This window comes from Amphiura filiformis, chromosome 3 (genome assembly GCF_039555335.1).
Source record: "Amphiura filiformis chromosome 3, Afil_fr2py, whole genome shotgun sequence".
Taxonomy (NCBI): domain Eukaryota; kingdom Metazoa; phylum Echinodermata; class Ophiuroidea; order Amphilepidida; family Amphiuridae; genus Amphiura; species Amphiura filiformis.
Window position 1 is genome coordinate 28,964,188 of NC_092630.1, and position 18,203 is coordinate 28,982,390.

At 36.9% G+C, this 18,203-nt stretch overlaps 1 protein-coding gene across 1 annotated transcript in view; it reads left to right on the forward strand.

Annotated features, from left to right (window-relative positions):
- The window catches only part of LOC140148320 (filamin-A-like), a 204,290-nt gene that overhangs the window by 157,922 nt on the left and 28,165 nt on the right, over window positions 1–18,203 (forward strand). The window contains 6 exon segments of the mRNA XM_072170228.1: window positions 2,578–2,730; window positions 9,609–9,812; window positions 13,320–13,472; window positions 14,409–14,540; window positions 16,150–16,314; window positions 17,137–17,238. Of these exon segments, the coding sequence (XP_072026329.1) occupies window positions 2,578–2,730; window positions 9,609–9,812; window positions 13,320–13,472; window positions 14,409–14,540; window positions 16,150–16,314; window positions 17,137–17,238 (909 nt within the window).

An 18,203-nucleotide genomic window follows, 5' to 3' on the forward strand; every position in this document is an offset into this window, starting at 1 on the left:
TGCCTATAACTTGGAAAGGTTACTTGTCAAAATGATTTGTGGGTTAAATGTATTTTAAGTGCAATCAAAGGTGATAATATATGGTCCACAACTTATAAGTTCCCCCCTAATACTTTTTAGAATAAGTCAAAAAATATTTTACAAAATGTAAAAAGATATGTATATCCCTATTTGTTTTACACATGTCGACCAATTTATAGCGTCATATGTCATTGCGTTCAGTCACAATGGTTAATTGTGTAAGAAAAGAGGCCGTTTTAAAAGTTGCACCTGAGTCCATAGCAGTCAGGATTTCTTTAACAAACACATGAATAGACCTGGCCTACTGTATTGTTTGAGAGCTGACACCTATGGACTCAGATGCAACTTTTAACACTGTTTAAAACAGTCACTTTTTTTACATAATGAACCATTGTGACTGAACGCAATGACGTGTAACGCTATAATTTGGCCCATATGTGTAAAACAAATTTATTTTTAAAAGTATTTAGGGGGAACTTATAAGTTGTGGACCCTATAGTACAATAGAAGGAATATAGTACAGTGGAAGACTGGAAGGCGTACAGTGTGACGCCATGTTGGATGTTGCAATGGCAGTTTCAAATTAGGGTGTATACACATGCACATGCACATGTACAGTTTGTCCGTACGCTGACGACACAACCATGTAAATGCACTTCCACTGCGACATCCAACATGGTGTTACTTAACTTGAGATGAGACACACTATAAGCTGTTTGTGTCTAGAAATTACATATTAATACGATATAACCAGATGCTTACAAATTATTTTGTGGATATGACCAAACTTGATGATGGTCACACATAATTTAAGTGATTACTTTATTGTGCATAAAGATTTGACTTTCCTGACTACCAGGAGTTCATAATTGGCTTTATTTATTGCATGATGTGGTGTGTGAATTAACATGTTGTGCATTCTTCAAAGTAACAAATCTGTCATTGGAAGGGATTAAAATTTTAATTTGCAACTTATTTTCTAGGTTTAGTATAGCATTGAATATTTATTTGGAAGTCATGTAGCTTGTTTGTCCTACTCCTATCCATCATCATGTTAAATTGAATGAGCATATACTGGAATGCCCAAGCTATCATTCCCACGCATATAGCTTGTGACACACCCTCTTTAGCATGTTTTCCCTCACCCCGATGCTAGAGAAATGGTTGACTGCTAGTATGGAAGCAGATAGTAGTGCTATGGAAGTTCAACTCCCTTGTCCCTGCAACCTAAGCACAGTGTGAATAGTACCAGAAACAAATGTTTATTCCATGCAGTGCATGACATAAGCATTTTACACACATAGTATATTGAAATTGTCCAGAAATATTATAGTAAGTTGGCCTGGCTTAATGACAGTCGATGGATAAGCTTTCAAATAATAATTGAAAACCAAATCTCTGTTTTATACATACATTTATTTGCTGAACATTTATTCAACATTACATAAAGGAACACCAAAGTACACTGCAGTTTGAACCACGTCTGAGATTTCTTAAATTATGTGAATGGTTACCCTTGACTGTCATTTGTCCAGGAACCTTACAATTTTAAGGATTTTAATATATAAGTTTTAAAATTCTATGGAAACAAACAATAAAATGATTGATGAAGCCCTATAAATGTATCTAGTTTTGATACAAGTTTGGCACTGGTCCATCCCATCTGTCAACCAGACATAAGTAAAATTTACATCAGTGTTTTAATAGAATACATGTACAATAAATATAATCAGCATTTGAACCAACCCCCTTGCCTAATTCTTTCATCCAGGCTTCATCAGTTGTTAGGTTTGTTTGTTCCCCAAGCAGTACAGTATCATAACCGATTGATTTTGTAACTGAATCATAATAATTGTTTAAGACAATAGATCTTTGCAGGAACAGTAATGTTACATTTTCCTGTATTTATGTGGATGTAATTAATTGAGAGTATTTGGCATCTGAATCCTTGAGGATTATGGTTGATATTTTAGCAAGAAACCGCATACATAAATGTTGAAGATCATAGGCCTACAGCACATATTTCATCTGCATGGTTGTACTTCAAATAAGTTAAATTGTTATTTTTCAGATAATCAGTGAATGTGATGTAAAAGTACACCTATAAACAATCTCGGCCCTGGGCCATCCACACAGACTTTTCTAATCCAGTTCAAAGTATAGATCGATTAGTCCACTCACAATTCTTTTGAAATCAAAATATATGAGCGAGTCCTTTATTGGCTGGACAAGCAGTGCTGCATGATATGGTCTATGATATTGTTCACCCTGATGTGGCAGGGACTTCAATGCTTTGAAGCAGCTGTATCGCACACATGAATCTATGTGGCGTCTTAAAGCATGTGTGTGCGTACGCCAGCACTTTAAGCGTCCGCTAGCTACTTGAAGCTGTGCCTAACGAAATGTGCACTGATGACACTGCCACATCAAGGTGAAAAATGGTATAGTTCTTTGGTGAAGAATGATTATAAAAATAGAATATTATGCTAGCTTCATGTGATAACATTCAACTCTTACTTGACTTGCAATTCTGTTATGTTTGATTTATTTCTACAGATAAAGCTGGCAGCAAGGTTTCCGTAGGTACCCCCAGTGATGTTCCTCTTAAGATCAATGAGACAGACTTAAGTAAACTTTCAGCTAGTATTCGACCTCCATCAGGTAGAGAGGAGCCATGTGCTCTAAAGAGACTGCCAAATGGCAACATTGGTAAGTAAAATGTGGGCATTATCATCTATAGCAGATTCAACCCATGGTGGGATGTTTTTCAAACAAATTCAGACTACCGGGCGATCATTCATTTCACGCTATGCATGACAGGCAGATGATTGACCGGCAGCCTGGATTTGTTGGAAAAACGTCTCACGATGGGTTGAATCTGCTATATTTGCTATCAACAAGAGATCAGGCCGGTGAGCTGTCCCATATACAGTATTATCAAAATGATTGGTACTCAATCAGTTTTTATGGTTATTGAAAAGCCTACTTTTTCCAAAACAAACATTTAGGGTCCTCTTAAAATTACCATAATTTATTGTTATGAGACTGCTTATGGCATGAAACAACAAGTTATGCAGATCCTCTGTTGCATTTTAATGTGGCAGTCATGTCCATAATCATTGCAAAACTGAACTTGGTACCAATCATTTTGATACACGGTCTCAATCAGACCGAGAAGTGCCATCATGCTTGTTGGCTGCAGAACTGATTCTTGTTGCTGGCAAGTAAATTATAAGATTCAGCTTTTGTGTATTATAGGTATGAATCAGAAGCTGTATTCACAACCTAGTGCATTATGGGAAGTCGAGTATAGCTTGGTTAATACTGGGATTCATATTACTGACTGAATTGACCAAAGTTACTCAATATCCCAGAGTGCATGGTGAGTTGAATTAAATTTTTAACAGGAAGAGAAAATTACAGAGTATCTAGCTTAATATTTTAGATATATGGCAAACAAAATTAATAGTAGGGTCCTACTAAAGTGTATCTCAGCTAAAACAAGAGAGAACAAAATCAAATCACAGACCACCAGCATCAAAATTGAATCCCAGACTTGCAAAAAGTTGTCAATAATGTGGCGCGATTTCTCACTTAATTTGACCATGCATATCTAAAATGAAAGCAAACATGAAACCAGTGTAATTTTTACACTCAAGATTTATTAGTGTTTCTCAACTGCATTCATGTCAAACCAAGGTTCAGAACAGCAAGAAAAACATTCCAAAGATAAGTCCACATGAATCTAGTTTCATTAAATACTTTTAAAAAAAAAACAAGTTGAGAGTGTCACAAATTGTGGACCATTTTGCCAGTTTAGTGGATATTTTGTTCGAATAGGCTAAAGTACTAAGAAAGCCTCCAAAGGGTGGCTTACTTCCATTAGGATCCAATGCACATTATGTATAGGTATCAGAAATAGTTCACTGCCTCCAGGACAGCAACTGTACAGTGTACATCATGTCAGTACAGTACTTAGATTGTGTACATCCAAACAGGACCTTAATAGACTGGGACAGTCAGGAGTCAACTCTCTCCATGCAGACGTCGAATGCAGACGACAAGTTTCAATTTTTGTTTTTAATTAAAAAATTTCAGCATTGTTAATTTTTATGACCATATTTGGAATCAGCATGAAAAAAAGCCTAGTATTGGTCCAGTGGATCTTAAGATAGCTCTTGATATTTTGAGAAAATATCTCAAAACTTAGGCTGAAGCATATTGTCAGCACATAGAGCATTAGCTCCCTACTCTTTTCAAAATTGACAGCAAGCTACATGTACAGGTATGGCTCTCTGTACACTGGACAGAGGATATTCAATCCCCTCCAAAGGACAGAGCACTCTCATGATTCATATAAGTGCGTACTTGCATGGTTCATATAGTACTTGTGGTTCATTTACCAAATTCCAAATGTACCATGGGGGAAGGTTCTCTTAATCTACACCTGTTGCCAATTGAATGTAGACTTTTTCTAAGCCAATACATTAGCAAGTTGCCACTGCCGACTGTCGGGGATTGTACCCAGAATCTTGCGCACCTAACAAGAATATTCTAACCTTTGGGCCACACACTCTCACATTTGCTATGTACATATGTGGTTGCCATTGCACAGTTCTTCATACACTGTTAATTAATTACATAGCTGAGGATAGATGACGTTTACATTTTAAATCACTGCAAGTACACATGTCAAAACCATGGTGTTGTATAGATTAATGTTATCTGGAAGAACTTGTGGTAGTCATGAGAGTGTGGTGCAGTGGTACTTGCCTCTAGTGCATAAGGTCCAGAGTTCAATCCCAGGCGACTTGGTAGCATCTAGAGAGTAAATTCAAACATCAACTCTCCCTAGGCATAGGCAGTCATACCGGTACATGTAGCGCACAGTCAGTGATAAAAAGACTAGGTTGTTAATGCTAGGGTGTTCCAATCCATTTTGGTGCTGTTAAGATACTGACATTATGAAGGTAGTTAACTGATACTGATATTCATATAAACAGCAGCACTGTGATTTTGATGAAATGGCACTATACAAGAGCCCAACAATAATGTATTTAATGTAGAAAACCGAACATTAGATTTGCCTACCTAAAGCTTGCTACTAGTAGCCTACATGCGCAACTAAATTACTACAAAGTAAGGTATCAGCAACTTCATTCTGTTAGCAATAAAAGCGTGCCCTAAAGGACCCCGGATAATTGGTGCGAGACTGACCTACTATGCACGATAAGAATGCCGGGTGGACTCTCAACGACACCGCCAGCCGACATGTACAGAGAAACCTATTCGGTGGCATCATATGTAGGCTATGCGAGATATAGGGTCATTTACGGGTAAATGCATTACATTGATACCCCAGGGAAATTAATTCTTGCACACACAGGTATGCCAAAGTTACAAATTTGAAATTTTGTGTACAAATTTGGACAAAATATTAAAGCATCTATTCGTTTGCAATGAACGATGATTTTTGTGAAGCAATAGACACATACACCATGGGGTAAGTCACAAGCCTTGGGTCTATAATTTTCGGTTATCCTACAACTGAGTTTTTATAGTCAACCTAGGTTTCCACTGATTTATACATCTGACATAGTAGCATGTAACTAGGTCAGAAGTTGCACCCTGTAAGCACTCCCAGATGTAACATGCTTTGCTGTTTTATGGGATGAGTTCAGACATTTTGTTTTCCACGATAGACATGTCTGATCGAAATAGCATATTTATGACTCAACATGACCAAATGAGAGAGGCCTAATTCTTGGTAAAGTGCAAATGCAAATTTGGGGTATAGACCAAAATAGGCATGATGGGTGAAAAATAGTTATATTTCCTCTTTGTTGTTGTTGCAATGGAATCTGCACTATCCCGGTTGATGGTGTTAGAAATAGCTTCCACAGGGGGAGAATGAATTTTGAATGGAATGAACACATTAGGTAGCTCCATTTGAATTTCATACACCCTCTGAAACAGATTCAATCTGAACCTTACACAGAGGGAGGTTGAGTTTCAAATAGAATTGGTTAATGTGTAAAATTCCATTTGAAATTCATACTCCCATTGTTGAAGATATTTCCAATGTCTTCCACAGGGGGTGTGTGGACTTAAGATGGATTAGCCCAAAACACATGCTTTGATATCTCTTCTTTCATGTTCTATAATTTTGTCGTGGTCAAAATTATGATTAAGTGAATTTTGTGTAAAAAGTTTTTGCCAAAAAAGTGGATTTTTTTTGTGCAAATTGGAATATGAAAAATATTTTATATTTGGTTTGTCAAAACTAAAGTGTCGCATGTGAGAAGATTGAAATCAAGGTATTTGTTCTTGTGAAAAAATTTGTAATTTTTCACACCCATCACAAATATTTGCACCCCCACCACAAATCAGCATTTGCCTGTAAAAAAGCATCTCATTTTTGTCATGGTGAGACACATTTTGTACAGTGCACATGGTTAATGTTGTTTACAAGCGCATTTCATGGTGTACTCTACTGAGGAAGAGATGAAGGCAGAGCATGACATGAAAGGGTGATTTAGTTTATCATTATCACATGAAATATGTGACAGTTATCGCCTGATGTTGCAAATGCGACATGATTTATTACCAAGAGGCAAAAGTATCACTTACACTGCTACGTGAAAAATGGTACATGAAGCAACATTTCAAAATGGCTGCCTGTAAAATAAATGAAAGAGTATACAGTCCCAGAAGGCTCTTTAGGTTAAGCTTTAAGTTCTTATAACAGATAGAAATTCTATGCCTGCGGTTATTTCAAGTTATTTAGAAGTTATTTTTAGAGTTATTTCTGGTGCAGTAATGGTATCATCCCGGTTAAATATTTAGGTTTCTGGGAGTGAAAACTTTTCAGTCTTCTTGTGGTTTATAGTTCAATGCACTGCACTAAACAGAGAGGCAGAAAATTAGGCCAAATTGCCATGAGACAAAACCCGGGGACAAAACTGACCATTTTCGCAAACCTGGAATGCTGTGTGCCGATTGAAACGATATCATTAAACATCTTCTGCACATGCTTGACCTCGCTGGACATGTCCACAGCGTGCATGCTCAGTGTTGTTGTGTGACATAATTTAATTTTTTTAAATACGATATCAAGATGCTTTATGGGGGATGTGAAAATCCATATTTACAATGTAGTGCCAGTGTTTCTATTTTGTTTTTGAATAGATAATAATTTGAGCATGAAATATTAAATTTTAGGTGACACCCTGTTAATGACCTCATACAACATGTTCAAAACAACCATCATATCATTATTTCAGTTTGATATGAATATAGTCTTATCTACTAGAAGTAAAAAGTGTTTGAAAATTCAAGACTTTTTCCATCTAGCTTATTTTCATGACATGTTCATATTTTGCTATGGTGCAATACACATCTCCATAAAATATGTCCTGGTGGAATAGAAGTCGCAAAACAATGTCCATTGAGTATCATATATCACTACCAGTTGACACATAACATCCATGTAGCGTGCACCATCTGTGCCCCGCTATGACTGATTACGCACCACAACATGACAGATTTACGTGACATATATTACGAACCTCGTGATATATGTGCCGTCACTCCATGTCATGACTTTAAACATGAACGCAACATGAATGGTAAAGGATGACTTCCTGGAAGGGAGAGACATGAATGTCAAGACCTGGTTTTTATATTAGTTTGAATATGTTGTGACAGCCCTCGTTGGTATAAAAAAAAAGTTGTGTGAGTTATTAAGTACAATTCCAGTAGACATGTATGTTGATATATGTATATGCTGATACAGTCGCATTATGACTAATGGTCAAAACAAAATTTAAGGAAACTGATGGACATGTGAAAGACCAATATATTTGCAACTAGCTTGTTGCATCCCCCATAGATTGTACATTTATACATTTTGAATATACTTGTAACTTCTACAGAGAGTTGATTTCATGATATCTTTGTAATTGACATCATCATGTACAACTTCAAAAATCTGATAGGCTTAATGCTCTGCATGCTAGCCATGCCCCTTCAACGGAAAAAGTTCAAGTTTTGAAATATTTTCTCAAAATACCAAGAGCTATCTTAAGAACTACTGAACCAATATTAGGCTTGTTTGTACTCATTTTAATGCATTTTTCATGCTGATTCCAAATATGGTCATAAAAATGTACATTTCTGTACATTTTTTTAAAAACTTGTCATCTGCAGTCGACACCCGTGTGAAGAGAGTTAATTATCAGTTGAAATGAAAATTGTGTATGCACTCTCAGATATCAGTGAGTTTTGCTGAAACATTGCACTATTCCAGTTTAAATCCATACACCCCTATTTGAAAAAGATTTCAAATGGAGTCGCCCATTCAGCTCACCCCATTTACAATTCACACTCCCCGAGTGGTAGATTAACACTCTTCACGCGGGTGTCGACTGCAGACGACATGTTTCAAATTTTTTTTTTAAATTCACAAATTTCAGAAATGTAAATTTCCATGATCATATTTGGAATCAGCATGAAAAATGCATTAAAATGAGTACAAACAAGCCTAGTATTGGTTCAGTGGTTCTTGAGATAGCTCTTGATATTTTGAGAAAATATCTCAAAACTTGGGACTTCTTATGTTGAAGCCTATGGCTAGCATGCAGAGCATTAAGGCCATGTCTTCCATAGGGGGTGTATGGATTTCAACCGGGGTAGCCCAGTCCTGGAAACATAACCCTATGATATGCTGTTCCTACTTTACTGAACTCTACTTTATTTCATCTCACGTGTGGTAGAGATATCACTGCTTTTATTGCAAGCTTGTTGACAAACCACCCTTTTACGCATGCGTAAATGCTCTGTGGAGTTAGGTAGCACATGCGATTTGTTCATCTTTTCCTACGGGGGGCTCAGAGGAGCTTTCAGATTTACGCGGGAGGCTGAATGGCTAAAATCACCAAAAAACGGCGGATTTTACATGTTTTTTAACATAGTGCGGGGGGATTCAGCACCCAAAGCCCCCCCTGCACATGCCACTGCAAAGGTATTGTTTTTAGCCGCTGTCGTCCATCTATCATCTCATATAACACAGGCGACATCATTATTTTAAGTAAAACAATGAGGCAAAGCCGAGTTGTTCTACACCAATATTGCATCGACTTGCACACGCTGAACTATGTTATAATTATCGTGTCATATACTGCTAAGAACCAATAAAATTGCATGAACTTTCGCAAGTGTTTAAGAAGTAACTACATCACTACCAAACTTGAAGTTAATCAAAGAATACAAATCTTCATTATTTCTGCATACTTACAAATGCTAGGTTACTATCAACTGTCCATATATTGGGCTATTCCAGTTGAAATCCAGGGTTTGTCTGAATGGGTGCGTCCATTTGAAATCTACACCCTGTGTGGAGATAAATGTCATTATAAGTGTATGGATTTCACATACCTTACATCACATGCTGAATGCTGTTAATGACCATGGCAAAAATAGTTTTACACTGTTACAAAAATGATAATGTCGCCCTTTTTGTGAAGTAATAATAAACTACAAGATAAATGTCATCATATTTCTTTTATTCATTTATTTATTTTTCTCAGGTATCACATTCACACCCAAGGAGGTCGGCGAGCATCTTGTCAGTGTCAGGAAGGGTGGCCATCACATTGCTAACAGTCCCTTCAAAATTGTTGTAGGCTCACAAGATGTAGGAGACGCTAGCAAAGTCAAAGTCCGAGGCAGAGGCATCGCCGAGGCAGATGCAGGACAGACTGCAGACTTCATTGTAGACACAAGAAATGCAGGTGGGTTTCCAGGATATTCGCTGATTGCACGGTCTTCTCAAAACGGGGTTCTACCCACTATGTGCGTGTTGCGTGTGCATACGCCTGTCAAACGTGTGCTTTAACTGCCGCGTTCGCTTTGCAAAAGCCTTCTGGCATGTTGCTAGAAAAGCACAAGAAACATAAATGTACTTTTTATGCATGCGCTTGCAGGAGAACCTCGCTTTGGTAGCAAGATGGCGGATCTGTGCAAATGTCCAACGTTGAATTGGGGGAGCAGGGGAAGAGATACACCAAACGACAGCCAAAGTGTGCCATCATTTTTTTAAGGATTGTAGAGTAACTATTGACAGGAAAAAGTTGTCAAAAGTTCAAAATTCAAAGCTGTTCAAATCTTGTTCAAACATGTAACCAGCTAATATTTCTGGTTGTAACTTGAAAGGACTCTAAACTTACAGAGTGTGCCTGCACAATTCTGTTATGTAGTTTAGGCGTTTTCATTCTTGGCACCAATCAAGCTGTCTGGGTCATCATCTCCTATAAATGTTATCAATATGAGATAACAATTATGAAAGGCAGCTATGTTGAGAGAGGCACATTAGTATAACAGTTGTACTTATTGCAAAATGTCACTGTGATACTTTGTCTGGCTATGTGTACATGGTGCTTTAATGTTGAGCTGTACTTGACCCCTTACATACTCATGTAGTATCGATACACTTGATAAGCTTTCCTAAATGTCATCAATGTGGAGCAATTATTATGAACTAAATTTTGAGAGACACGTTGCCTGCTAGACTGACACCCTCAATTGGTCAATGCTCAGGCTGACAACTGAGAAACTTCTGGTCATTTTTGATGAAACATTTTTAGAATATGCAAAACATGATCCTGTCACAATGGCACATAATTCGCTGTAGAAGTGACATGATAATCGGATTAACTACCGTAAAACCCCCGTCTACAAGCATATAGAGTGCTTCTGATGAAAGCTACATTAATCCAGGCGCCATTATGGAGTTTGAGCAAATGAATTACGGATTCAAGCATATACAAACAAGTATTATTTTAAGACCAATCTATTGTATTGGTATATTTACGTTTGCTTCGAATTAATTTAGCTTTCATAAAAAACACCATATATGCTTGTAGACAGGGTTTTACGGTACCATAGCAATAGATGAATACAATTTTTGACTATATCGCCCTGCACTACAAGTGGGTTGCACTCATCACCGGTGTATGTCTGCAATCATAGATTGAATATAATACAGCTCTTTTCAAAGATACTAATCTTCAGGTGCAAGTAATCAGCATGATATGGTTCAATGCATACCGCATGAATTTTATAGTGCAGGGCAATATAGTCAAAAATTGTATTCATCTATTGCTACAGTAGCCTTACGTCACTTCTACAGCGAATATGGCACAGATTCTTCAGAAGTCACACTATTGTTTAGGACTAAAGCTGCTCACAACAAATATTTTCACAACTGCAGCATGATAGAAACGCTATTATTTTTCAGTCGTCACAAAAAAGAATCACATAATAAACATGCACAGTTGGTAGGCGATTAAGGATTCAGCCGAACAGCTTTCATTGAAGTCTGGTTATTGAAGTGTCTGTATCAAAAGCTACTAAAGCCCATATATCCATACTGACATACTTATCAAACACATCCCGAAATGTCGTTGATGGAAGAGAATTATTATGAAAGCTCGGCAATGGTGCATCATATTCAAAGAGACAACAGGATGTTCTATTTACATCCACACTTCCCCCTGTGGAAGATTTTGGAAATATCTTCCACAAATGGAATTAACACATTATGCAGCTCCATACACCCTCTGAGAAAGTTTCAACCTGAATCTTCCACAGAGGGAGGGTGAGTTTAAAATGGAGCTGCCTAATGTGCTAATTCCATTTGGAATTCATACCCCCTCTGTGGAAGATATTTCCCGAATCTTCCACAGGGGTAGCGTGGATTTTAAATAGTAGAGCCCAATGAAAGCTTGGCAATAGTGCATCATATTTTACGAGACAATATAATAATTTTGCATCACAAAATCGACCCGGTGATACATGTATAACTTGTATTATACAGATGCCTGGTAATTTACATGGTGCTTCTATATTAAGATACACTGAGATGACAGTAGGCCACATTCCAACACACATTCCATCGGTATAATATTGTAATCCTAGTCACGGTGTACTCATTATCTTACAATGTGTTGTCAAAATCTCTTATTGGCTTACAAATTATCCAGAATCGAAGGCATGATTATGTCACTATGATCTAACAAAAATGTAATATAAGCTTCAGTGCCATCTTTTAGTTTGTCATTGGTTTTGGAAATTTGTTATTATAACTACAACTTTTCAGAGCAGTAGTTCAACAATGTTGACAAGGTGCCTATGATGCATGTGCTTTATGCATCATAGGCATAGACAATTCTGCCATATACATGTACACATCGTACTTGCGAGCAGGGTTGTAGCTAGGATAGTTTTAGTGGTGGGCTGCATTTAATGAAAATCTTGCATATTTGGCCATTTTTGCCAAAATGGACCAAATTTTTGACTAATCCAATAAAACTGTACAATTTTGGCCTCTGAGTGGTGGGCTCCAGTACTAAAATTGCAGCTGAGTGGTGGACTCTGCCGCCCACCACCACCCACTGTAGCTACATCCCTGCTTGCGAGTTCCACCTTATCAACATTGCAGAATTGCACTCTCATCAAAGTTTTACTGCAATTTACTTTGGGTACCTCTTAATGGTGTTTATTTTTGTGGCAAACTGCAAAATACATGACATAAGCTGGTGGATGCTAATATAGATATATTGGGCTAATTTAGGCTAAATCCATAAACTCCCTTTGGAAGACATGTCCTTAGTTTCCCACACGGGGGTGTAGATTTCAAATAAAGACACCCATTCAGTCCCATTTACAATTCACACTCACTGTGTGGAAGATTATGATCATGTCTTTAATAGAGGGTGTATTGATTTCAACTGGAATAACCCAAATTTATGATGATATTCATATCATACAAACTGCCTTGATTTCTTGCACTTCTGGTGATATATATCTATATAAATCCCTGCACATTATTTAGTAGTGGGAATCAGATCCGGTTTGCACAGGTGTTATTCTTTAGGATTTTTTGTGGGCAAAATTTACTTAATTTCATTGATTTTTCAGCCTGTTTTGGTGTATTTTAGCCCAATTTCACACTGTTTTTCAGGATTTTCTACTACTTTCAGGATATTTCACAAGCTTTGAATCACACCCCTGGTTTTGAATAATTAGGTTGCTTATCCTTACCCAGGTTGTGAATATATTGGCCCAAAGATTGGAAATAAAAAATAAAAGACCACTGTGCTCTTGAGCACAAAATACGCTTACCTATCTGTATAAAAGATATAGCTTTCATGAAGCAAGCACATGCTGTAATGATTTGTTTTCTTCAATATTGTGAGGTTTATTAATAACTTTATTTTATGTATTCCTGCAACTTGTAGGTTATGGCGGTCTGGGTGTATCAATCGAAGGTCCCAGCAAAACAGAAATCAACTGTGAAGATAATGGTGATGGCACATGTTTGGTTACATACAAACCTCTGGAACCAGGCACATATACCATCCATGTACGCTATGCAGACAAAGAAATTCCAGGTAAGAAAGAACATGCAAACTTTTTTCTTGTGAGTGATTAAAAGTAGAGGGCCTACGATACTGTGAGCTGAATATACCAGTTTATCACAGAGTGACAGCAAGAAGTTTATTCAAATGTTTAAAAACTAATATATATTTGATTTACAATGATTATCTTTTGATTAGAAAGTTGGCTGTTGACTTTTTTGATCTTATAGGAAGTTATTATGATTTATTCAAGTTTATTATATAAATGTGACTTTTGGCCACACCCCAATGGATTCCAGTATTTATACGAAACCTAACCATTAACTAATAATAATCCCATAATATGCATAAATCGTAGAGAAACTAGAAAAGAATATCTGGAGTTTGAATTCTTTACAGGGATGGAAAGTGATTCAGTGCAGCTTATAAGAATATTCTGTTATACACCTTCTGATTATTTTGAGAACGTTGTACACTCATGAAATAAAGTGCAGCTCATGTGTGGCATACCTTTTGTAACCTAGCCAGTGATTCAATTAATGTATTTAGCTTTTAAATAAATTTGTAGTTTAATATTTGCAACTTTCCCTGAATTTCATAACTTCAATATCCAAATGTTGTATCATTACTTTTGACACTATTGTTTTAGGATTTTAGTCTGTCGGCAGTAGAGGCCGCCAGTGTGACATCACAGTGGCCATCTTGTGGGTACTAGTAAACTCTGTTCAAAGTTTCAGGGCATGAACAACAGGTGAATTAGGTATAGAGCAATACTAGCAGTCAGTCAGTATATAGAGGTCAATCATATCAAGCAAGTGAATGAGGAGCTTGTGGGTACGAATCATGTATACAAACACTATTGTCATGAGTCACGCTTGAAAAATGCTGACAGCCTCTATCTATATTTATCTGCTCATGTTAGAATCTCATACATATTATTTGTGTGTGCTATATTTTTGTACCCAACAGGCAGTCCTTTCAAGGTTCAATGTATAAGTGATGATGAGTTTCCCATGATTAAAGAAACACTACAGAAGGCAACACAAGCAGTACCTGTATCAAATGTAGGAAGTAATTGTGAACTAGGTCTTAAAATTCCAGGTAAGTCACTGTCTTAACCCCCTGAGCACTATCTGCCGATCTAACATTGCCTCTGATTGGTCAATAACATGATATCTTCATTTTAATCACCAATCAGAATGGAGATTTGCAAATAATTCACCCCAATTTTTTTGCATGGTGAAATTATTTTAACAATGTTGCTGATTGGTCCAATTGATAATGAAAACTTCTTTTTGACCAATTGACAGGTAGTTCTCATGGAGTTAATTCTAAATGTTTATGCTTGATGTGTTTACGTGACTGGGACCATGTACTTGGTTTCTTGCCAAGATATCAACAGTGCACAGACAAGATGAAATTCCTCGTATATCATATAGCATGTTTCTACTGAGAAGTTAACTGTATCAGATACTGTTGGACCCGTTATGTAATAGAAACTGCCCCTGCTGTTACTTCCGATTGCCACAGCTTGCCAAAATCAAACCTTTGAGTAGGTGTTTGCCATATTGCATATAGCTGGTAAAGTTCTCTCATGCAGTGGAATCAGTCTGGATACCTGTAAAAATGGTTAATTGTTAACTGGTCAGCAAAACCCATCCCTAAGTAGAAACATGCTTATATAGATATTTCTAGCCATCCCTACGTAGAAACATGCTTATATTGATATTTCTACCTATTCCCGAGTAGAAACATGCTTATATTGATATTTCTACCCATCCCTAAGTAGAAACACGCTTATATAGATATTTCTACCTATCTCTAAGTAGAAACATGCTTATATAGATATTTCTACCCATCCCTACGTAGAAACATGCTTATATTGATATTTCTACCTATTCCCGAGTAGAAACATGCTTATATTGATATTTCTACCCATCCCTAAGTAGAAACACGCTTATATAGATATTTCTACCTATCTCTAAGTAGAAACATGCTTATATAGATATTTCTAGCCATCCCTACGTAGAAACATGCTTATATTGATATTTCTACCTATTCCCGTAGAAACATGCTTATATTGATATTTCTACCCATCCCTAAGTAGAAACACGCTTATATAGATATTTCTACCTATCTCTAAGTAGAAACATGCTTATATAGATATTTCTGCCCATCCCTACGTAGAAACATGCTTATATTGATATTTCTACCTATTCCCGAGTAGAAACATGCTTATATTGATATTTCTACCCATCCCTAAGTAGAAACACGCTTATATAGATATTTCTACCTATCTCTAAGTAGAAACATGCTTATATAGATATTTCTACGCATCCCTACGTAGAAACATGCTTATATTGATATTTCTACCTATTCCCGAGTAGAAACATGCTTATATTGATATTTCTACCCATCCCTAAGTAGATACATGCTTATGTAGATATTTCTACCCAACCCTAAGTAGATACGTGCTTATATAGATATTTTACCCATCCCTAAGTAGAAACACACTTATATAGAGGAGGATGATACAAAGATGTCTTATTTGAAGCAAGGTTTATTATTTTCATGTGTAAATACTTGTATGGTATGTCTAATTAAAATAATGGTACTGTAGCTAGAGAGGACTTAATTAAGATTTATAAAAAGAAAGTCTATTGGGGTAGCTTTTGTAAAATGTTTTTCTTTTTCATTTCCTCCCTTTCAGGAACTGATCCCCTGGACATGACAGCACAAGTCACTAATCCTAGGGGTAAAACAGAAGATGCAGAAATAGCAGATGTGGCTCACTGCAAATATGTAGTCCGATTTGTACCAACAATGCCAGGTGTTCACACTATTAGCGTGAAAAATAGGAGCATTCATGTACCAGGTAAGTCATGTAATGCAGTTTTTATCGTCACATCATTATGGCATCATTGTTATATTTTTGTGTCATTGCCAATACAGCTGTTGTTGTAAAATGGCTCAATTTTTGTAGGGTTACTTTGAATCAGGTGGGGTTGTATACCACCTTGGTACCACCTTTTGTATATACCATATCAAGGCAACATATTCTACATGATAGTTTAGAATTTGAAAGGATGAAATAAGAAAAATATTATAAGCATTCTTCTGACACCTCAATTTTGGTAGGGTAAAGTGAGGGAAGAGTCTTTCAATGAGGTCACTGGGACCTGAAAGAGAGGATAGGTGCATATTACCAAGTAATAGATTTGAAGAGAAAGACCTTTTGTTATATCGATGACTTATCAATTGACACATTCTCTTATGTGACACAAATAAAATAACTTGAGAAACATAATGTAATGGTTTAAACCTTTGATCACAACACACAAATTTGCATACCTGGAATTTCAGTCGACACTTCGACTTTCATCAGCAGACTGGCAACCCAAATTAGAGGTAAACCTGGCACTTGATAAAGAATATATTATGTTGTGTCTTATCTTTAAAAAAAAAAGAAAAAATCCTGAAACCAAGGTTGCAAAAGCCTGGCACCAACTGCCAATTTGAATATAATGACTACATAGGTCTATACTTTGAATTTGTTTCTATAGCTCACCTGTAATGGGTTTGAGCACTCTAAATTCCAAAGTTAGTCACTTGTAAAGTATACTTGTTATAGTGAATTAGATTATATATATTACAACTAATATAAATAAATTTTGTTTCTTGTCTGTGTACGTTACAGGTAGCCCATTTCAGTTTACAGTAGGTCCACGTGGTGAAGGAGGAACACATAAAGTACACGCTGGTGGCCCAGGGTTGGAGAGAGGAGAAGTTGGTGTTCCATGTAAGTAGTTTTGAACAAAATTTTTCAGCACACAATTAGTTAAACTGTTCAGCATACAATTTGTATTATATTTCAGAATCAGTTAGTCAGTATTAATCTAGAATGATATGTTATATTCTGTATAGCAGCGCCAATAAAAGGATTAGGGATTAATCTAATGTGATAATCACAACCAGGCACATGTAGCTTCCACGAGTGCAGAGACAGAGAGAGAGAGCCCATCCAGGCTCAGTGCACCTTAAGGGCACACAACTATGAATCAACTGGCGTAACTACCTCTTTCTCTCTTTTTGTTTTTTTTTTAAAAAAAAAGATCACTTTCCTCACAAGGAAGTGAGGATAACACTACTAAACAACTACTACTAACAACTGACTTGCAGAAACCAATCTAACAGCTTATGTGAATGAAGACACTGCTGGTTAGAACACTCAAAATAGGCAATGTGCCAACAGTCAATAACATCAACAGTTCAAGAGTCTTTTTGTCTGCAATGACAAACTGACATTCAACATGAATGTAAAATGGTTCAAAGTTCAAAGAAGTAAACGTCAGTTCCAGAGTTTTCTTTTAGAATTCCAAATGACATACGTAAATCAGTTCAAAGTTCAATGAAGTGACCATATAGGAGGACACCGATGATGGATTAATGTCATAGTACACAGTGACTTGTCCATTTAGTTTAACACATAGTCTTTCAGGTGCTCAGGAAGTTTGTGAGGGCGCGCGGAACGCCTTTGTGTGAGCAATAGTGGTATGATCTCAGGGCCAACCATACTAGCTTGGGGGATACTTTCACTAACCTCACTGCTGTTACCGGTACATGGATTAGACTGTGCAACCAAACCGGAGGTATTGCTGGAGCTATGACCGCTATCGCGCAAGGGATCGCGAGGATCTGACTCAGAACTGGGGTGCGAGTGATTAGCATTCCTGGGCAGGGGGTCACAAGTAGCAGGTGTGGACA